The sequence below is a fragment of the Mustelus asterias genome, chromosome 13, assembly GCF_964213995.1.
Source record: "Mustelus asterias chromosome 13, sMusAst1.hap1.1, whole genome shotgun sequence".
NCBI lineage: Eukaryota > Metazoa > Chordata > Chondrichthyes > Carcharhiniformes > Triakidae > Mustelus > Mustelus asterias.
Window position 1 is genome coordinate 4,272,081 of NC_135813.1, and position 23,216 is coordinate 4,295,296.

At 42.9% G+C, this 23,216-nt stretch overlaps 1 protein-coding gene across 3 annotated transcripts in view; it reads right to left on the reverse strand.

Annotated features, from left to right (window-relative positions):
- abl1 (c-abl oncogene 1, non-receptor tyrosine kinase) overlaps nucleotides 1–23,216 on the reverse strand; it is a 176,006-nt gene that overhangs the window by 39,913 nt on the left and 112,877 nt on the right. For all 3 annotated transcript variants that reach the window (XM_078226238.1, XM_078226240.1, XM_078226239.1), the window contains exons 2-3: nucleotides 19,963–20,127; nucleotides 18,129–18,424 (exon numbers count right to left, since the gene is read on the reverse strand). In XM_078226238.1, coding sequence (XP_078082364.1) covers nucleotides 18,129–18,424; nucleotides 19,963–20,127 — 461 coding nt within the window. The remainder of the gene's footprint in view (nucleotides 1–18,128; nucleotides 18,425–19,962; nucleotides 20,128–23,216) is intronic.

The following is a 23,216-nucleotide window of genomic DNA, read 5'->3' on the forward strand; positions in this document are numbered from 1 at the left end:
TAAATATGTAGGGATATGGGGGTAGGGCCTGGGTGGGATTGTGGTCGGTGCAGACTCGATGGGCCGAATGGCCTCTTTCTGTACTGTAGGGTTTCTATGAATAAGTGTCCCTCCTGCTCCCTTTACTTCACTGGCAGATCTTCAGTCTTCTTGGCCCTACAAATTGTAATCGGTGCCGTAACCTCCTTGTTAGTTACATCCCCAAGTATGTCTTTCTTTAACTGAAGACATGTAAAGAAAAATAAAGAGTGACAGCTCCAGACTAATTAAGATCTTTTTCAGTTATGTTGAGATGCAATCATAGTTACATGGAAAAACATGACAATTGGTAACACAAACAACACTTGGATAAATAACCAGATTACACTTTTTTGGGCTATGCTGGTTGAGGTTTGAATGTTAGTCGGAACAAGAGAATTTCCTCCTCTTCTCTCAATAGTGTCATGAGTTTTTTTTATATCACCTGAGGGGGCAGACAGGGACACAGCTTTACATCTCACAGGCAAACCAATCTCCAACAATCATGTGTTTCTAAGTTTGTGGTGAGGTCCTGAACCCATGACCTTCTGAACTAAAAGCAAACCAAATGAGCTAAATCCATATGAAAGCAGTTCAAATTACTGGTGGATGGGGAGGCAAAGTGTAACAGCAATAAGTGACTCACATCCTGACCCCGAGCCATCTCCAAAACCCCAGTCAGAGGGTGATGCAATACTTGCCTGAATTGGCGCAGCTCAATAACACTCAAGAAACTCAATACTATCTATAACAAAGCAGTTCCCTTAACTGACAGCCCTGCCACCAGAATCGATATCCACTCCCTCCACTACCCATTCATTATGGTTGCAGTGTACACAAAGATGCCCTGCAGCAACATGCCATAATAGTTTTACAGCATCTCCCCCTTACTTCCCCACCCGCTAACACTCAAAGCAAGAGCAGAAACACTATCCAGATTTGGACATATCCTACACTATTGCCAGAGCCAGAATCCTGGAATTCCCCAAGTAACATTACGGAAGCATCACAGGGAATACAGTGGTTCAAGGAAAAGGGCCACCATTTTCTCAAGATCTTGCCCTCTTTTTAGGTCAAACCAAATAAACAAACTCAGATTAAGTCAGGACAAAGTAAAAGGGGCAGCTCCCCAAGAGGAGGGGGAACAGCCCGAACAGAAATCAAAGTACAAAGGAAGCTGCCAGCATCATCTTGCACTTCAAGAACACAATAACAAATACTTCTGTACTGTTTTTAAAATCAGAAAAAATGTCCAAGGCACACTACAGATGTTTATGGAGAGAAAATGAACAGAAGAGCAGCAGTTAGGAGGGGAGATCAAAAGCTTGGGGTTTAAAGAGCAATCGGGTCAATAGTCTTCCTTCAGAACTTTAGGAATATGTCTTGCGGGTCACTTTCACAATGCTTTCCTTGTGTGAACATGACTGTTCATGATAACAGGCTGGAACTGTTGCTGAGTTCCAAGGTGGGAGGGAGAGAATGATCAGACTCATTTGCAAATGATGAGGGAAGGATTGCATCATTTTAACAGCAAATGCAGCTTTTACACAGCAGCTGCTCCAATCCAGCTTGTTCAATGGAATATTCAACAAAAAAAAATGAAATGCGAACCTCAATAACATTACTGAAACATTTAAAGGCAATTTTGAGTTACTAAGTAATTCCCAACAGCGTCAATTTTCATTTTCAAATGGAAGGCAAAAAGGAATCAAACAAATTCAGAGTTTGGAAGCCAGTTGTGCTCCGTTGGTGGCACTCTCGCCTCCGAGCGATGTGGGTTTGGGGTTCAAATCCCACTCCAGGGCTCAAGGACAAAAAGAAAATCAAGGTCAACACTCCAATGCAGCACCGAGGGAGTCCTGCACTGTTGGAGGGGCTGTTCTCGATCGAGATGTTAAACTGAGGTCCCATCTACTTGCTCCGGTGGGTATAAAAGATTTGACGAGCAGGGCGGTGTACAACTGACATCCCAAAAACAGATTATCTGGTCGTGATCAAATTCACTACCACAGAAAGCAGCTGTGGCCAAAACTCTGTACGTTTTCAAGGAGGAGTTAGACATAGCTCAAGGCAAAGGGGATCATAGGATATGGGGGGGGGGAGGTGGGGAGAGGTGGGATCAGGCTATTGAGTTGAGTGATCAGCCATGATCATGATGAATGGCGGAGCAGGCTCGAAGAGCCAAATGATCTACTCCTGTTCCTATTTTCTATGTTTCTATGACTACACTTCAAAAGTACTTCATTGGCATTGAAGTGCTTTGAGCATTTGGTAATCATGAGAGGCTATATATATATATATACCCTATACATATAATAGTGTAAGGTTAGTGTACCTTTAAGAGTTTTTTTAAATTCATGCTCACAGCCGAAGATGATGTCATTGTTGGGATGAAGAAAAGAAAACTGGGCAGGTCAGATGACAGGGATTTCATTTTCAGTTTGGAGCTGCAGTTTGAGTTTTTGGTTTTAGAAGGGACAGCAAGCTAAAAAGAAGTGTTTTCCCTCTCTCCCTGTTTTTTCCTCCTTTGGAAATTCTCTTGTTTTCCTGAAGGGTGAAAGTCTGCTGTTGTTGGGGGCTGGACCAGAGTCTCAATGGTGTCTTGGGAAGCTGCCTCATCTTCAAACTGTTCAGAGTGAATCCAGAGAACTGAAGACTTGAACCAAAGGACTCCGCTTCCAGTATCACATGAGCAGTAGACTTTGCTGTGTTAAACCTGTGAAATGGGTCTTTTGTCTATGGGGATTTGCTTGATTGGAAGATTGTATATATCTTTGTTAAGGGTTATTCATTATCATGATTGTTTGTTTCTTGTTTGTAATTGATAAAAGTTCTTGCTAATTTTCTTACTATACATGTTAACTATATTCTTAAATAGCATTTGTTTGATGAAAGCTCCTTAGTGGGTCACTTGAATAATACCTGAAGTGAAGCATTTCATGCTTATCCTAGCTAAATTCAAGATGCAAAAGTTATGATCTGGGCAGGCTCCATGGAACACTGTGGAGTTTCTGAGCTGAACCAGAACAATTATATATATATATATATATATATTTCTCTCTCAATCAATATCACTAAAGCAGATGATCTGGTCTTTATCATATTGCAGCTTGTGGGACCATGCTGAGCACTAACTGGATGCGGTGTTTCCTGCATAACAGTGACAACACTTCAAAAGTACTACACTGGCTGTAAAGTGCTCTGGAATGCCTTGCGAAAGGCACTATACATTTTTAGCTGTGAGAAAGGTACACAGAAGATCCAAAATGTTTGTTAAATTAAATCAAAATATTATAGTTTGATAGATTTTAATTCCATGGAAATCATACAACCAGTCATGGGTTATGCAAAATATTGCTGCTGAGCTTTGCAATCAGATCCATGAAGCCCAGACAATAAAGTCTTATTTCTCATCTTGTTTGGATTTACTGGCTCTGGAGGTTTGGAAGGGCTTTGCATAACATACTTATCCTATTAGAGAATTTGAAGATGTACTCCCGGAGGCTTCTTATGTTGAACAAACTAACTTTATTTACAAGGTTGCTTTATTGGCTGCATACTTTGGGAAGGCATTTGCCTAGTGGTATTATCGCTAGACTATTAACCCAGAAACTCAGCTAATGTTCTGGGGTTCGAATCCCGCCACGGCAGATGGTGGAATTTGAATTCAACAAAAATATCTGGAATTAAGAATCTACTGATGACCATGAAACCATTGTCGATTGTTGGAAAAACCCATCTGGTTCAGTAATGTCCTTTAGGGAAGGAAATCTGCCATCCTTACCTAGTCTGGCCTAAATGTGACTCCAGAGTCACAGCCATGTGGGGTTGACTCTCAACTGCACTTGGGCAACTAGGGATGGGCAATAAATGCTGGCCAGCCAGTGAGACCCATGTCCCATGAATGAATAAAGAAAGCCCACAATACACTAATTAGAAAACTCCTTCCCTTCGAGAGATTCCCCGTGCTAGGTGCTAATTGATTGTTCAGACCACATGACCCTTATTCAGTCAGGCTGGTCTTAAAGTGACAATCATCATAGTGAATAAATCAGTAGACCAAAATCTGTTAGTATCAAATAAGATGAGACAGGTAAATTAATTTAGACATTGATTGAAGTTCCATCTGTGGCCATGAAGCACCTAGGCGCCCACTGTGGCTCAATGTTTGGATATTCCATATTGGTTTGTGGCTAGCTAACGTATTTCCAACAGTGTGTGCATGTGTGCTTGTACAATAGGACAAAATACGTGCGCGCACACACACACCACACACTTTACATTAAAACCATGCTCTATATCAAATTAGAGGTCTGACAGTGATAATGTTACTATATGAGCAATTCAGTGGTCTGGAATATAGTAATGATCCACAGACACAAGTTCAAATCCCACCAAAACAGCTGGGAATTTTAAATTCAACCAATTAAAGCCGAGAATAAAAAATGACCGTCATTAACGGCGACTACCAGATTGTCCTAAAAACTCATCTGCTTCTCTCATGTCCTCAAGAGAAGAACTATTTGCCAGTCTGGCCTTTATCTGATTGTGGTTGACTCCTAACTGCCCTGTGAAATGGCACTCATGGTGCATTCAAAAAGGCAATTTCTCAAGGGCAATTAGGGATGGACAACAAATGCCGACCTTGCCAGTGCCCCGTGAATAAATGTTTAAAAATAGATTTAGTGTCCACAGTTCTTGCATCATAGCTAAGCTCAACAGTAATTCCTGGCAGGCAAAACAAAATTCAGAAATGATCACAAACTAGTTCTACGCCATTTTCACAGGACCATTGCTGTGGGAACTCTTAGCTGCAGATGACACATGAGCAAAGGGAGACCAACAAAACACAGACAAGTGACAACACTCGAGATACATTTAAATAAAGGGAGTTTTTTTGCAGATGGGTATTGTGCATCAGTACAGGGCAGGCCAGTTACTATGTTTACTGAGGTTTCAGATTTTCAAACCCAGATAAGAGTGCCTCAGTTTTTGCTTTAGAAATAACATTTCAGGACACAACTGCAATGGTTAATGCAGGATTTTGACAGTGCTTATACACTCTCAAATCAGTTCTACTTCAATATTGGGATTCCCTGCAGCAATTCCTCTGAGCAATCACAAAGGGGCTTGGGACTCCGAAAGCTTGTGTGGCTTTTGCTATCAAATAAACCTGTTAAACTTTAACCTGGTGCTGTTAAACTTCTTACTGCAATCACAAAAAGATCATTTAGGTCTGCACGTCCTGTTAGTCACGTACATCATTTTGTGGTTGGACAATGGACATCTTCAATTTAACTGCACAAATGTTAAAATAACCCGATGTTTTCTCGAAAATTCCTACAGCAGGAAGTACCCTCAATTGGCTGCAAAGCACTTGTGAAAGGTGCCACAAAAATGCAGCATGCCAAGAAACAAAGTCTTGTCAATGCACACGTCAGGAGCCACACAGTTCAGCTTGAAAGCAACAACGCCAAAAACAATTTAACACATGCATCAAGACTGAAAAGGCAACAAGAGAAGCACAAGCCAATTTCAGATTTGGTTAAATGGGTGCAGTTTATTTTCAGTCAGTAGTTTCTCTAGAGATTGGCTGTCCAAATTTTTACAAAACAACTCATTTAGCCTATTCAAGAGAGCGAATCAATATTCTTTCTTGCTGGTGGGAACCTCCACACTATTTGCATTTGAATTGCAATTGAGGTCGCACATCCGTGATGGTGGTTCCTGAAGCACAAAAGAATTTAGACTGAAATACCTTCTTGGCCTCCCTATCAAATGCTATACCTCATGATCTATGCAGTTTATTTTCTAACGGTAACATTGTGATTTTTGCCTAAATGGTGTAATCTGATCACAGAATCACAGGGTAGTAGAGGCTCTTTGGCCCATTGAGTCTGCACGGACACGTGAGAAACACCTAACCTACCTACCCAATCCCATTTACCAGCACGACCCGGGTTCAATTCCGGCCTCGGGTCACTGTCTGTGTGGAGTTTGCACATTCTCCCTGTGTCTGCGTGGGTTTCCTCCGGGTGCTCCGGTTTCCTCCCATAGTCCAAAGATGTGCAGGTTAGGTTAATTGGCCATGCTAAATTGCCCCTTAGTGAGGTTACCGGAATTGGGCCTGGGAGGAATTGTTGTCGGCGCAGACATGATGGGCTGAATGGCCTCTTCCTGCACTGTAGGGATTCTATGATTTGGCCCATAGCCTTGATGATACTGACATAGGATCCAAAAGCTTGACACTCTCAGTTAGTGTGGTTAATGACTGGTTTCTTTACTGGAGAGGAAAACATAAGGATGGATAATGATGTTTAATGCACCACACATCGGTCATTTATTGCATGCAAAGATTGAAATCTGGGATTTCCTGTTTACTACCACACCAAAATAGAGGTGGAGACTCCCTCCCGCTCACTCAACATTCCAAATGGAGTGTTCTGAACCATACAGACTGTCAATGAGGTTCAATCACGGGTCTGTGCTGAGTTAGCTGATTTTAATCGGGAAGTGAAAGTAAAAGAAAGACTTGTATTGCCATAGCTCTTGTCACGACCTGAAGACATTCCAATGCGTTTTACCAGCATTTATCAGGTGTTGTGAGACTTCTTACTGTGCCCACCCCAGTCCAACGCCGGCATCTCCACATCATTGATGTTTTACAACTTGCATATACTGAAGAGGAACCAGTGGTGGATTGGACTTGGGTTTTCTTCCATTCTCAAAACTAGAAGACCCGATAGCGTGTTTGCTAAAAGGAAACTGCTGAAAGCAACAGCAGAGTGTTCACCGTGGACGGTTTCAACAAGAACATTTTGATTTTAAAATATCTGCAAAACTAAAAGCTAGACTCTTCATCAAGGGAAGGATGATGTGAGAAAATCCCTCCAATTCTCAGCAACTCTTTCCCATCGCCTCCTTTTCCAATTTAGTTTTTTTTCTCTTTGAAATGCTGAATTTAGCTCCAGTGACTGTCAGCTGGATGGACTATATCATTCAGGGGGATGACTCAGATCAGGGGGCCTGACATGTCACGGTCCCTTCGATATTGTCTTTGGTCTTGAGCTGGACCCCAATATCTGCTCTGAGCTTCACAAGTACAAAGTGATGCACCTTCCCAGATGTATAGAGGCAAAGTACAGAGTTTTGCACACTCTGTAGTCTCTCCTCTGACTTGCTTGGTTTAGCTGTTCAAGGGATTTGGGAGTCAATGGCAAGGCCATTGTACATTGCCTGTACTTAAATGTCCATGAGAAGATGATGAACCATCTTCTTGAGTTGCAGCAGTCTGTGTGGTGGTGGTACAGTGCTGTTAGGTAGGGAGTTCCAGGATTTTGAACCAACTATAGTGAGGAAACAGCAAGTGATCTCCTTCCCAAGTGACAATCTCCCTTGAACTGGTGGTGATGGTGGGAGTGAGCAGCAAATTCAGGTTAGAAAACAGTGCGCTTTCACAATGTTTCAATAAGTGACTGGCCAATGCGAGATCAGGATACTGCTGAGAGATGTTATTAAAAACTGTGACCCCGAGACTGAACTGCACCGAATACTGGAAGCAAATCTCCAAACTGAATTTCCATTCCAAAATATTTCATGTTGAGAAGTAAAACATTCACAAAAGGGCAACTTCAGCAAAGCAACATCTGAATCTGATTTGCCGCAGATTTACTGTATTTACTGCTTATTTTATGTCCTTTCTGCCTTCTTCAATTCTGCACATCTGCTGTGTTAAATCACCAATAATGGAATGATGCCACAGATTCTTCTAGAAACTCAGCTATTTATTCCAAAGTTCTGGATAGAAATGACTAGATACGTCAGAGTAAAGATCAAATTTCTTCAGAACTATGCAATGATAATATTACTTCCTGTATCTGACCATAACAAAATTTACTTGCAAGAAAGAGTTTTCCAAACGTGAATCAGATTTTCTTCCTGTCTAGGCACTTTGCCTGTTTAGTAAACTCCTAAATTAAACAGTTTATATCCCATATCAGCTGTGATTAAAATAAAGTGAAACCCAGGTTCAGTTGGCGAGTATTTGTTTAGCATTGTTAGATTGTTGTTGCTGTAATTGATCTTCAAGTACAGAAAGAATACTTCGTTTTCTCGTGCCATTATTGAGGAAAGTGAACATAGTCTGCTCGAGTAATGTCAGTCTGACTTGTACTTTCTCTCAGGCAGGTCATGGCTTCAAATCTCACTCCAGTAAATCAACCAAGAATCCCAACATTTTGGTCTTCTGGGAAACTTTTGCTGTGCATCTTGGATATTACAGGGCAAAAACTTTAAATCTATGTCCCAGTTATATTGTGCATCTCATATTACTGATGCAAACGCATGTTGGATGCTTTGGTTTAGGATAAATGCATCCGTGAGGCAGTTGCATCGCAAACAGAAGTTTTTACAGTAACTTCACTGCAGTTTTACTGTAAGTCTACTTGTGACACTAATAAATAAAATTCAAAGCAAGTCAAACCAATGCACAGCAAACTGAGCTGTGTGCATTTCAGGAGCTGGAAAGTTTGGACACTACTTGGTTTCGGCTGACTCTAACGCAGAACCTGTTTAAATGAGATACCAGTCTGCTTCTGTCCAACTATGATGTGGAGATTCATTTGTGGACATGGGTGTCGCTGGCTGGGCCAGCATTTATTGGCCATTCCTAGTTGCCCTTGAGAAGGTGGTGGTGAGCTGCCTTCTTGAATCGCTGCAGTCCATGTTCTATGGATTGACCCACAATGCCGCAAGGGAGGGAATTCCAGGATTTTGACCCAGCGACTGCGAAGGAACGGCGATATATTTTCAAGTCAGGATGGTGAGTGGCTCGGAGGGGAACTTGCAGGTGGTGGTGTTCCCATGTATCTGCTGCCTTTGTCCTTCTAGATGGACGTGGTCATGGGTTTGGAAGGTGCTGTCTACGGATCTTTGGTGAATTGCTGCAGTGCATCTTGTAGATAGTACACACTGCTGCTACTGAGCGTCGGTGGTGGAGGGAATGGATGTTTGTAGATGTGGTGCCAATCAAGTGGGTTGCTTTATCCTAGATGGTGTCAAGCTTCTTGTGTGTTGTTGGAGCTGCACCATCCAGGCAAGTGGGGAGTATTCCATCACACTCCTGATTTGTGCTTTGTAGATGGTGGATAAGCTTTGGGGAGTCAGGAGGTGAGTTACTCGCCGCAGTATTCCTAGCCTCTGACCTGCTCTTGTAGCTACTGTGTTAATGTGGTGAGTCCAGTTGAGTTTCTGGTCAATGGTAACCACAAGAATGTTGACAGTGCGGGATTCAGTGATGGTTACACCATTGAATGTTAAGGGACGGTGGTTAGAGTCTCTCTTATTGGAGATGGTCATTGCCTGGCATTTGTGTGGCGCAAATGTTATTTGCCACTTGTCAGCCCAAGCCTGGATATTGTCCAGGTCTTGCTGCATTTGAACAGTATCTGAGTCGTCCCGAATGATGAACATTATGCAATCGTCAGCAAACATCCTCACTTCTGACCTTATGATGGAGGGAAGGTCATTGATGAAGCAGCTGAAGATTGTTGGGCGTAGGACACTATCCTGAGGGACTCCTGCAGAGATGTCATGGAGCTGAGATGACTGACCCTCCACAACCACAACCATCTTCCTATGTACCGGGTATGACGCCAACCAGTGGAGAGTTTGACCCCTAATATCCATTGATTCCAGTTTCACTAGGGCTCCTTGATGTCACACTCGGTCAAATGTGGCCTTGATGTCAAGGGCTGTCACTCTCAACTCACCTCTGGAATTCAGCTCTTTTGTCCATGTTTGAACCAAGGCTGTAATGAGGTCAGGAGCTGAGTGACCCTGGCGAAACACAAATTGGGCGTCACTGAGCAGGTTATTGCTGAGCAGGTGATTACTCAGCAGGTGATTGCTGAGCGGGTGCTGCTTGATAGCGCTGTCGATGACCCCTTTCATTACGTCACTGATGATCGAGAGTAGACTGACTGGGCGGTAATTGGCTGGGTTGGATTTGTCCTGCTTTTTGTGTGCAAGACATACCTGGGCAATTTTCCACATTGTTGGATAGATGGCAGTGTTGTAACTTGACTGGAAGAGCTTGGCTAGGGGAGCTGCAAATTCTGGAGCACAAGTCTTCAGTACTATTGCCAGGATGTTATCAGGGCCCATTGCCTTTGCTGCATCCAGTGCCTCCAATCATTTCTTGATATCACGTGAAGTGAATCGAATTGGCTGGAGACTGGCATCTGTGATGCTGGGGACCACTGGTGGAGGCCAAGATGGATCATCCACTCAGCACTTCTGGCTGAAGATTGCTGCGAATACTTCAGTCTTATCTTTTGCACTGACGTTATCATTGAGGATGGGGATATTTGTGGAGCCTCCTCCTCCAGTGAGTTGTTTAATTGTCCACCACCATTCTCGACTAGATGTGGAAGGACTGCAGAGTGTAGGTCTGATCCGTTGGTTGTGGGATCGCTTAGCTCTGTCTATCACTTGCTGTTTTTGCCACATGGCTTGCAAGTAGTCCTGTTTGGTAGCTTCACCAGGTTGACACCTCATTTTTAGGTCTGCCTGGTGCTGCTTCTGGCATGCCCTCCAGTAACCTCCATTGAACCAGGGTTGATCCTCTGGTTTGATGGCAATGCTGGAGTGGGGGATATGCCGGGCCATGAGGTTGCAGATTGTGCTGAGTACAATTCCACTCTGGATGCCCAATCTAGAGTTGCGAGATCGGTTCGAAGTCTGTCCCATTCAGCACTGTGATAGTGCCACACAACACGATGGAGGTTATTCTCAATGTGAAAGCGGGACTTTGTCTCCACAAGGCTGTGTGGTGGTCATTCTTACCAATACTGTCATGGACAGATGCATCTGCAGCCAACAGGTTGGTAAGGGTGTGGTCAAGTATGTTATTTCCTCTTGTTGGTTCCTTCATCACCTGCTGCAGACCCAGTCTAGCAGTTAAATCCTTTAGGACCCGACCAGCGCGATCAGTAGTGTAGCTGCCAAGTCACTCTTGGTGGTGGACATTGAAATCCCCCACCCAGCGTACATTTTGCACCCTTGCCACCCTCAGTGCTTCCTTCAAGTGTTGTTCAACATGGAGGAATGCTGATTCATCGGCTGAAGGAGGACGGTACGTGGTAACCAGTAAGAAGTTTCTTTGCCCATGTTTAACCTGAAGCCATGAGACTTCATGGGGTCCAGAGTCAATGTTAAGGATTCCCAGGGCAACTCCCTCCTGACTGTATACCACTGTGCCACCACCTCTGCTGGGTCTGTCCTGCCGGTGGGACAGGACATATCCAGAAATGGTAATGGTGGAGTCTGGGGTGTTATCTGTAAGGTATGATTCCGTGAGAATGACTGTCAGGCTGTTGCTTGACTAGTCTGTGAGACAGCTCTCCTAATTTTGGCACTAGCCCCCAGATGTTAGTAAGGAGGACTTTGCAGGGTCGACAGGGCTGTTTGTTTTGCCGTTGTCTTTTCTGGTGCTGAGGTCGATGCCAGACGGTGCATCCGGTTTCATTTCTTTGTTGAGACTTTGTAGCGTTTGATGCAACTGAGTGGCTTGCTAGGCCATTTCAGAGGGCAGTTGAGAGTCAACCACATTGCTGTGGCTCAGGAGTCACATGTAGGCCAGGCCAGGTAAGGACGGCAGATTTCCTTCCCTAAAGGGCATTGGTGAACCAGATGGGTTTTTCTGATAATCGACAATGGTTTCATGGTCATCAACACACTCATAATTCCAGATTTTTAAAACTGAATTCAAATTCCGCCATCTGCCATGGCGGGATTCAAGCCCGGATCCCGAGAACATTATCTGGGTTCCTGAATAGTCAAGTGATAATACCACGAGGCCATCGCCTCCCTGTAAACTAACATTCTTCCAGCAAACACAGGTTTAATTGGTTGTGCATTTCATTATTGTGTGTGTGATCTTCCCATCCCTGCTGTGCATTGGCCTACATGACGGTTGCCACATTTTAAAATAACTCACAGCATGCAAGCTGCTCAGAGCCACTTCTGAGAGATAAGTAAAAGTCTTTCTCCTTTTGATCTGCCTTTATGGGATGTTGCTGTGTTAAAATTTGATATCTTCTAATATTTTTTTCTTGTGGCACTGTGCTGGTCCAATCACAGGCTCTGATTACCTGAACAACATTATAAATCCATGGCAATATAAGGAGCATTGCTCTATGTCAGAGTTAAACTGTGAATTCAAGGAGGCCAGACAGTTACAAGAAATAAAATTGCAGAGTCACAGTAGTCTGCAGGTACTTCGTCTTCCATCATAATCTTTGCAGAACACAAGAACTAGGAGCAGGACTAGATCATTCTGCCTGCCGAATCTGCTGTACCATTCAATATGATCGTGGATTTCAACCCCACTTTCCTACCCACTGCCCATATCCCTGAGACACCAAATATCTGCCTACCCAGCCTTAAACACAGTCAATTATACTGTATGCACAACTCCCTAGGTTCGAGAATCGCAAAGAATAACATTTGAGTGAAGAAATTTCTCATCCCAGTTCGAAATGATTATCCCCTAATGCTGAGATTTTTCCCCAGTGTTTTAGATTCCTCAGCCAGGGGAAAGAACCTCTCAGTGCCTCCTCTGCCCCTTCAGAATCTTGTATCTTTCAATGAGATTACCTTTCATTCTTCTAAACTCCGGAGTAAATACAACCAATTTACCCAGCCTCTCAGGCTGGGATAAACCCCATCATCCAGAGGACCAATCTAGTGAACATTCACTGCATTGCCTCCTTTGCAAGTGTATTCTTCCTTAATTATGGAGACCAAAATTGCGCACAGTATTTCAGGAATGGTCACACCAAAGCCCTGTAGACTGTAACAAGACTTTATTCCTGTAGTCCAATCCTCTTGCAACAAAGGCCAGCATGCAATTTACCTTCCTGACTGCTTGTGCATCCACTATCTCTGCAACTATCTCTTTTACAATCAATGACGTAGGCCTTCAAGTCCTGGGGATTTATCAGATTTCAGTCAGAGTTTCTCCAGTACCTTTCCCTGGCTGATATTGATTACCTTATTCTTATGAGCCCTCAAGTTACACTCCACTTCTGGAACGTATCCAGTGTTTTCTAGTATGAATATTAACACTGAGATATTTAGCACCTCTGCCATTTCCTCATTCTTGTTCGTGATTGGATATGTCGTTCTCAAACTTGTGGAATTCAATTTTATTATGATCACTGATTCATGGTGGATCTTTTTACTATCACATTATTAATTATACCTGCCTCATTGCACAATACTAGTGCTCATCAGAATGGAATTGCGGAAAAATCAGAGTTAACTAGGAACATGCAAAAGATTCTGCACATACTTTCAGCGTCATAAAGCCACATATTGTTCAAAAAATTCTAAAATTTTACCCAGAGCAAAAGGGTAAAGCAACCTTGGGCAACAAGTCATTGTCAACATTTATGTGGATGGATAAGCCCCTCCCTGCAGGGGCCGAGGCAGGATGATTCTGAGATTCACGATGTTCAAACACCCCCAGAAATACCAATGATTTTTAAAAGAAAACTGGAATACTACTTCTTTGGGAAGAAGTAGGGCGGCACGGTAGCGCAGTGGTTAGCACTGCTGCTTCACAGCTCCAGGGTCCCGGGTTCGATTCCCGGCTCGGGTCACTGTCTGTGTGGAGTTTGCACATTCTCCTCGTGTCTGCGTGGGTTTCCTCCGGGTGCTCCGGTTTCCTCCCACAGTCCAAAGATGTGCGGGTTAGGTTGATTGGCCAGGTTAAAAATTGCCCCTTAAGAATCCTAAAACGCGTAGGTTAGAGGGATTAGTGGGTAAATATGTGGGGGTAGGGCCTGGGTGGGATTGTGGTCGGTGCGGACTCGATGGGCCGAGTGGCCTCCTTCTGCACTGTAGGGTTTCCATGATGATTTCTTTCTATGATGAATGTGCTTTAGATTGTCTGACAAAGCCCAGAGAGAATGGACGCACCACCAGAGCTAGAAAATTCCTCAATTCGACCAGTGAAAACCAATGATTTGGGATTGTACTTCAATGTTCACTGGGATATCACAGCAATTAGTGGCAGAGTTATTGATAGATTAACACACAGCCAGCACTTAGACTGGCTGCATTAGAGCATTTCTCCAACAACTATATTGCTTTAATTTGCTTTATTTGTATTAGTAACACAGAAATATTAAGAACAGGAGGATGCCATTCAGCTCATCAAACCTGGTCCACCTCAAATAAGTTAACAGTTGATCTATGCCTCAAGTCCATTTATACACCTTTGTTCGGTATCCCAGCATACACTTGCCTATCAAAAAGTTCTTCACGCAGTGTTGAACGCTCCATAACTGTTCCCGAGCACCAACAGGTGGGTTAAGAGAGTTGCAAGTTCATAGAATCATGCAATCCTTACAGTGCAGAGGAAGCCATTGGCTCCATCTAGCCTGCAACAAAAACAATCCTACACAGGCCCTATCCTGGTAACCTCAAGTACTTACCCTGCTAATCCCTCTGACACTAAGGGGCAATTTACTGTGGCCAATCAACTTAACATGCACATCTTTCGAGTGTGGGAGGAAATCAGAGGAACCGGAGGAAACCCATACAGACACAGGGAGAATGTGTGGAGTTTGCACAGTCACCCGAGGCCGGAATTGAACCCGGGTACCTGGCGTTGTGAGGCAGCAGTGCCACATAATGGAAACAATAATGTCAATTTGAATATGGCTTGTGGCCTAAGGTTTTTCTTATTGCTCTGGGTTAAAGTTTATAATTTTTTGAACAGTGTGTTGCAAAGTTATATGTCAAACAAAGTAATTTTATCAAAAAGATGACTATGGTGGCACAGTGGTTAGCACTGCTGCCTCACAGCGCCAGGGACCCGGGTTTGACTCCCGGCTTGGGTCACTGTCCGTGTGGAGTTCGCACATTCTCCCCATGTAAACCTACTTGTGACACTAATAAATAAAACAAAAATGCAGAATCTTGTATACTCTTGAATTCGATTGGATGACCTCTATAAAAGATTATGGTGGAGGAAATGCAGTTGCATTGAAATTTCTTTTCATATAACAGATTTTTTGAAGTAGAATTAGTCGGGTCTGGCAAACCAATGGGCACCAAATTGGAGTTGTCTCAAAACAATGGAAAGATGCAATATTATACAAAAAGAAATCAATAAACTAGCAGAAATGGGCACGGATTTGGCAAATGAATTTCAATAAAGATTGATGTGAGCTGGGGCATTTTGGGAGTAATAATGACATTGGGAATAATAATGTCACATACTTGGATAATAAGTTCAAATGGAGTAAAGGAGCATATATCCAATAGGAATTACTACACACAAAGCATTGTGGAGAAAAATAGTATAGATGTACTAAGGGGAAGGCAGATAAACACATGAGAGAGAAAGGAACGGGTTAGGCTGATAGGGTGAGACGAAAAGGGGAAGGAGGTGACACATGTGGAGCATTAACACTGGCAAGGGCCAGATGGGCCGAATGGCCTGTTTCTATGCTGCAGTTTAACTGTCTCTTTGATGAACCTTCCCTGAAAAAAATACTGTCTATGCCACTGAAATGAAAGGCAGGCAGAGCCGGCCAGGAAATCACAGGAATGCAACGCAGGATATTTTATTCATAATGTGAAAATAAAAATAAACAGAATGGCAAACAAGTGAAAAGGGTGGATCTTTTTTTTAAAAAAAATATTGTGCTCCAGATTCACCTTATACACTGCCAAAAAAAACCCCAACAGAATTCTCTCAGGATGAATAACAACCTCTCAAAGGATTTCCTTCCTTGCGGTTGATGATAGTTCCCCTCACTTATAACTTAAAGCATGCTTACATAAAAACAGAGCGTGCTCGAAGTACTCAGCAGGTCAGTCAGTATGTGTGGAGTGGAGAGGGCAGGCAGGCTAACACGTGCAGTGAACATCCCCGGACAGAAATGGGCCGAAATATTGTGACATGGTCGCACAGCAGGGCGGCACAGTGGTTTAGCACTGCTGCCTCACAGCGCCAGGGACCCGGGTTCGATTCCCGGCTTGGGTCAGTGTGTGTGTGGAGTTTGCATGTTCTCCCCGTGTCTGTGTGGGTTTCCTCCGGGTGCTCCGGTTTCCTTCCACATTCTGAAAGACGTGCTGGTTAGGGTGCATTGACCTGAACAGGCGCCGGACTGTGGCAACTAGGGGAATTTCACAGTAACTTCATTGCAGTGTTAATGCAAGCCTTACTTGTGACTAATAAATTAATAAACTTTTATTGTTCTCGCCTTCCAACGCCGACCAACTGCTTTGCTGGACCAGATTTCCAACATTTGCATGTTCCGATTTACATTTTACAAAGTTTGATCAAACCTCCTCCCCTATTCTTTTATAATATGGCTCTCCAAGACTTGAAGCTTTCCAGCTAGCTTCTCGCCTTATGTTTAAAAAAGCAAATCATGATTTTGTTTTCCAAAAAGGCACAGAACCCAGACACTGAATTACATTCTTAATAGATGTTGCTCAAGGGATGCAGGCGGTTCCTTCATTCAGAGAACAAATACACCACCAATGCATCAGCAACTTTCCTCCTTCACTTCCCAATGTGTTCCAATCACCATTATGTCCAACTGCTAGAGTCAACTCTTGAGAATTGTATTTTAAGGTCAGGTAGGACCTTTCCATCTGGGAATACACAGCTTCCAACCAAACTCTGCATCTGCATTTCTATTTAGGTAATGTTCTGAAACATAACTACAAAGACTGCTCTATGTTTCTGTTTTGCAAATGCTGCAGTCAGGAGGTGCTCATATTCTTTTCTCCACCAACCCCATCAAAAACAGATCAATTGGTCGTTCATCTCAGTGCAGTTTGTGGAATTTAAATCTGTACAAAACAGCTTATTTTTTTGGCAAAACATCTACAATCGCATTGCAGAATAATTCATCCCAAATAAAAGCAGTCAAGATGTTTTTGAGGGATGCGATATACCACCAGATAGATACTTCTCCGTCTCTAATACCAGACGCTTGACAAAAGCACTCAAGTATATGATGTGCATATTAATCTATGTACTTACACAATTTGGGTCATTGAACCCACTAAACAGGGCAGAATGCAAAATTAAAACACCTAATTTTGGTATTTTTAAAACATACCCTCTTGAAGTTTATTTGTGTCGGAATTGAGAACTAGTCACATTCTAAATGAAGCTCATATACTGTGTAAGGATGGAGGGATCTGAACACTAAATATACGCAGAGTACAGCGGACAAATCTTTAACAGTCAGAACAATCATACAGCTTCTTATACATTGTTTTGAGTTCAGAGGTCTGTCCTTGTCTCCATATCACAAGGAGGAACAAAAAAAAAAGGTGCTGGAAAAGGTGCAAAAGAGGTTTACGAGGATGATACCAGAAGTGAGAGGCTATAACCATCAGGAGAAAATGAACAGACTGGGGCCAATTTCTTTATAAAAATCAAGAATGAGAAGCAAGAAATCTTTACGGTTTGATAGGATAGATGTAGAGAAGACATTTCCACTTGGGCTAGTGGCCAAGAACCAGAGGTCATAAATATAAGATACTAAATCCAACAGGGAATTCAAGAGATTTAAAAAATTTACTAATGGGGTATCATTGGCAAAGCCAGCATTTATCGTCCGTCCCTTGTTGCCTTCAAGAGAGTGGTGGTGAGCCATCTTTATGAACCCCTGAAATCCCTGTGGCGTAGGCACTTTCACAGTGGGGTTAGTTAGGAAGGTTTACCCAGAGTGTGGTGAGAATGTGGAACTCTATCAGCAAGACAGGAGGAAGTTTGCTCGCAGGATAAACATAAGCATGAACCAACTGGGCTGAATGGCCCTCGTTTCTATGTTGTAATTCTATTTATATACATTAAATGACTAAATTACATGAAGCACCAGAACGCCTTGATCAATGAATATAATGCGTCCTCCACAGGCATCTCGGTTGTTAATCCTGACGCAACTATTATATTTCACAAGGGATTTTCACAGTAACTTCATTGCAGTGTTAATGTAAGCCTACTTGTGACACTAATAAATAAACTTAAACTCTTAGCATGTCAATGTCAATAGCCTGGAGTGGAGACATACCTTTCCATCAGACGCAGTGTTTATCCTGTAGTGGTATACCCTTCCTTCATAACGAAGTGATATGGATCTTTGTCCGGGGCTACTTTCACTCTCTCGTACCAGAAAACTCCCATTGATGCCACTGCTGAGGAGGTACTCGGCAGCATTGCGTGAGACTGGCCCATGGTACCAGGAGTGTTTCTCTAGACTGTTAACAGGTGTAATGTAGTTGCTGGGAACCCAGCCCTGACCATTTTTAGTCTGAGCCTCGCACCATTCTCCATTGTGGTTGTATCCCAAAACACGAAGCTTTTCACCTGACGGAAAGAGAATCAGTTACTGAAGGTCTCAATACACAAGTTGTTGCATCACACACTCAGCAAACTGAAGCCATTTCCTTGAACATCTGTTGCAGCTCAGATTGCACTGAACATCGTTGTTTCTTAACCGCACTGTTATCGTTCTCTGTAATTCTGGATCGAGTTTTGAAGATCCTTTCAACTTTCCAATGCACGAGGAGAAGGAACACTGCATGTCAACCTAGACTATCCTCCCAAGTCACTAAATCCCTGCCGATGGACATCCTGCTACCGCAAGCTGACGTTATGGAAAACGGAAGCAAAATATATAATTTATGGAGATGTTAGATGGGATTTGGTTTACCACCACTTTTGGTACCAATGTGACAGAGTTTTCATTTGGCCTCAATCTCCTTTTCCAAAATATTCTACCGTCTTCCCCAGTCATTAGAGTAACAAGATACTGCCACCAAATCACCTCTCTCTGTGGCTGACCTACTAGGATGCACCCCTGAGTTATGGGGGAAATAGGTTTGCTTCCCATTTAGTTGTCGCCAGATTTCCCTGACTTGGGCAAGACAGACAAAATGCAAACACCAACTGCATACTGTGATCCAGTCCAGGGTTGGATTTACACTGAATTAGATGCAAAATGGTCTCCAAAAAGCAAGGGAGGTGGGTTCCATACTTTAGTGTTTCAGTGTGCCTGGTAACATGTGATTTTGCACTGATATACACCCAAACACCTGAGCATGAAAACAAGAGTGACAGTGTCACTCCAATCTAACTTTCTGATTCAGGAATACAGTTTTCTATTTCAAGCTACTAACTAGACATCAGGCAAATCATTGTTCACGATAAATCAAACTAAACCAGCAATTCTACTTCTGCCTCCCCTTAATTGTCAACTATCATCAGAAAAGGCCAATAATTAAATATTTGGGAAGACTATAAAAATGGTTACATTTAGATGAAAAATTGTAAATTCTGAATTAGTGAATTTCTTCACACTCAGTAATAAGAACTACGATATCGCCACCATCGAATGGTGGACTTCGAAATCAGCAGGAAGACAACAATTTCCAATTTTGGAATGTTGACCGAGTCTCAAATATCAAGTGACTCACTTATAAACAATTGCACAGAATTGCACATATTTTAGGAACCACTCTTTAAAAAAATTATTGCAAGAGGTCATAAAGTGGCATGGGTCCAAAGGTACTTTTAGCTGCCAAATGAAAACTCTGCCACATTGGTGCCAAAATGGTGGCAAACCAAATCCCATTTACTATCTTCATAAATTATCGATTTTGCGTCCGTTCGCCATAATGTCAGCTTGCACAAGTAGAGTGCCCATCGGCAGGGATTTAGTGACTTGAGAGAATAGCCTAGGTTAACAGGTAATGTTCCTTCCCCTCGTGGCATCCTTTGCTTTCCCACTTCCCATCCAACTCCAGCCCACTTTATCTCTGAAGTATATCCTAGCTCTGTACCAAGTTCAACGATCATGAATGAATTTGGCAATGTCTTTTGGAAGCATGCCATTTGTTGCTCACCTTTGGTTATGCTGAGTGTATTGTCCCCGCTGGCAACAAAGTCATACAGTGCAACAAAGAGGTTGGGGTCATTTTCACTAGGACAAGCAAGCAAGTTCTCTTTGGAGTTCCACCGGGCAGCTTCGTTCAGGCCCTGTGACTCAAAATCTGGACGGTGCAGAGCTTCTGGGAAAAAAAACAAAACTAAAATTGTAACACTTGTACACACGATTCATTGAAGCACCTAGTTAAACCCTGCTACGCCAGTCAGATGGTGGTCATTCACTTTAATTACCAAGCTTTGTAATATTACACTTACTTCATCCTACAAAATATTTCCGACAGCTGGCAAAATCACTGGGGTTTTCAAATTCTCACTGATAATTACACTTATATGCATTTTGAAAGATATCGGAGGAGGAGTTGACGAGAAATAAATCCCCAGAATTCTAAGAACTTGTATGACGTCTGAGTGCTGCCTTCTTGAGATTCTCCCCATACCATTCCATGCCTGACACTACACAGACAACATGGTCTAGAAAACCAGGATGCCCAAAGCGTGGCCCTGACATCCTGAAACGCTGAAGAGTTGTTTAATTTGAGCTTCAAGTTCTGCTGTGCTGTTTCATCCCATTTGCTTTTTTATGCCTGGAGGTTTGGAAAGGGCTGTTCCTGCGCTACTGGCTTATTCAAGAATTCTAAATCAGAAAAGCAGTGGAATTTAGGATCTACGCTGTCTACGAGGACATAATCTCAAAAGTAAAGGGGTCACTCATTTAAGACAGAGACGAGGAGGAATTTCTTCTCTGAGGGCAGTGAAATCTGTGGAATTCTTTACTGCAAAGCAGATTTTAATCAGTAATGGAATCGAGGGTTATGAGGATAAGGCAGGAAAGCGTAGTTCAAGATTTTCATTTTGGATTAGTCAAGAGTGCAATTAATGATGGAGCAGATTGATGGGCTGAATGGCCTACTTCTGCTTCCATGTTTTATGGTCAGAGAAGGGCACAAATCAATAATCTCTTCCCTGGCCCATACAGGTCCAGACTAAAGAGAGTAATCTGATTCGCCTGGTAGTTTGCTGAGACAGTAAGAAGTCTCACAACACCAGGTTAAAGTCCAACAGGTTTATTTGGTCGCAAATACCATAAGCTTTCGGAGCACTGCTCCTTCGTCAGATGGAGTGGAAATGTGCTCTCAAACAGGGCGCAGACACAAAATCAAGTTGCAGAATACTGATTAGAATGCGAATCCCTAAAGCCAGCCAGGTCTTAAAGGTACAGACAATGTGGGTGGAGGGAGCATTAAACACAGGTTAAAGAGATGTGTATTGTCTCCAGACAGAACAGCTAGTGAAATTCTGCAAGCCCAGGAGGCAAGCTGTGGGGGATACTGATAGTGTGACATAAATCCAACATCCGGGTTTAGGCCGTCCTCATGTGTGTGGAACTTGGCTATCAGTTTCTGCTCAGCGACTCTGCGCTGTCGTGAAGGTTTGCTGAGAGTCAGGTTAACAATGTGGACAAGTGAAATATGCCTTTTGTTACAGGTACATTGCCCGCATTTGCTGACCCACACTGGGATCTGTTCTGGCAATGCCTTGATTTTAAAAATCTCATCCTTGCTTTCAAATCTCAGTGATCTCGCCCTTCCCCAAATTGTAACTTCCTCTCGCCCTATAATCCTCCCAAGATATCTCTGCTCCTCCAATTGTGCCTCATGCTCAACTCTGATTTAAGTCACTTCACCACTGGTGACTGTGCCCAGGTATCTGCTGCTCTTGCCCTTCTAGATGGTAGTAGTCGTGGGTTGGAAGGTGCTGCCTAAGGAACCTTGGTGAATTCCTGCAGTGCATCTTGTAGCTGTACACGTGGCTACCACGTGGTGTGGAAGGGATAGCAATCAAGCGGGACTGCTTGGCCCTGGATGGTGTCAAGTTTCTTGAATGTTGTCGGAGCTGCACTCACCCAGGCAAGTGGAGAGTATTCCATTGCACTCCTGACTTGTGCCTTGTAGATGGTGGACACAATTTTGGGAATCAGGATTTAAGTTACTTGCCGCAGGATTTCCAGCCTTTGCCCTGCTCTGATAGCCACAGTAATGTTGTTGTTGGAACAACAACAACAACTCAGGGGACACCAAACCACATTACAGACGAGTAAATAGAACGGTCAACTACACAGAACTCACTGGTGTGAGGCCAGTACAGATTCTGATCGGAGTGCAATATCAATGCCTGGGCAGACAGCAATACAAGAAAGGAATTGTCAAATATGCCACGATCCAAAGGAGACTGACTATTGGCAACAGGGGTCATTAAACATTTTCTGAGCCCTAACCCCCAACTTTATGGCATATATCAAGAGATGATGTGGAGATGCCGGCGTTGGACTGGAGTAAACACAGTAAGAAGTTTAACAACACCAGGTTAAAGTCCAACAGGTTTATTTGGTAGCAAAAGCCATACAAGCTTTCGGAGCTCCAAGCCCCTTCTTCAGGTGAGGAATGGGCTTGGAGCTCCGAAAGCTTGTGTGGCTTTTGCTACCAAATAAACCAGTTGGACTTTAACCTGGTGTTGTTAAACTTCTTACTGTATATATCAAGAGAACCAGGAGAACAAAAAGCTTGGAATCCATTACAATAAAATGCATTGCTACACAAAGATTTGAGACATAATATTAAATACAGCAGATAGAATGGACAAATAAAAGTTGTTCCTATTAGCTGATTGTACAAGGAGACACAAATTTACGGTTTTGGACAAGTGATGGGGGATTGTGAGGAAGGACATTTTTATGCAGCAGAGACAGTAAATGATTTCAAAAGGATGGGCACTCGAGAGAAATAAACTTGCAGAGCAATGAGGATAGAGTGGAGGAATGGGACTGATTAAACCACTCTACAGGAAGCCAGTATGGACTCAATGGGCCGACTGGCTTCCTTTGGTGCCATAATGACTCTAAGAATTAATCTATGGTGAAACAAAATTGAAACCAGCTGATAAAACAGGGTAAGATACATACAACATCCATGGTACACTCAAAACAGAACTGAGAAATTTATTTGTTCTGAACATTTCAACTTTGTTGGAACGTACACTTTCGTTTTACAATTTAATCCCATCCTCTCTAGAAACAGCAATCCCAGTGGGAAAATTAGATCAATGCATTCCAATAAGCATAAATACAGCAACTGGTAACAGGGTACATAAATAAGATTACAGTTTAGAAAATACAGCACAGACTGTGAAGTGAAATGATATGGGACGTACTGTG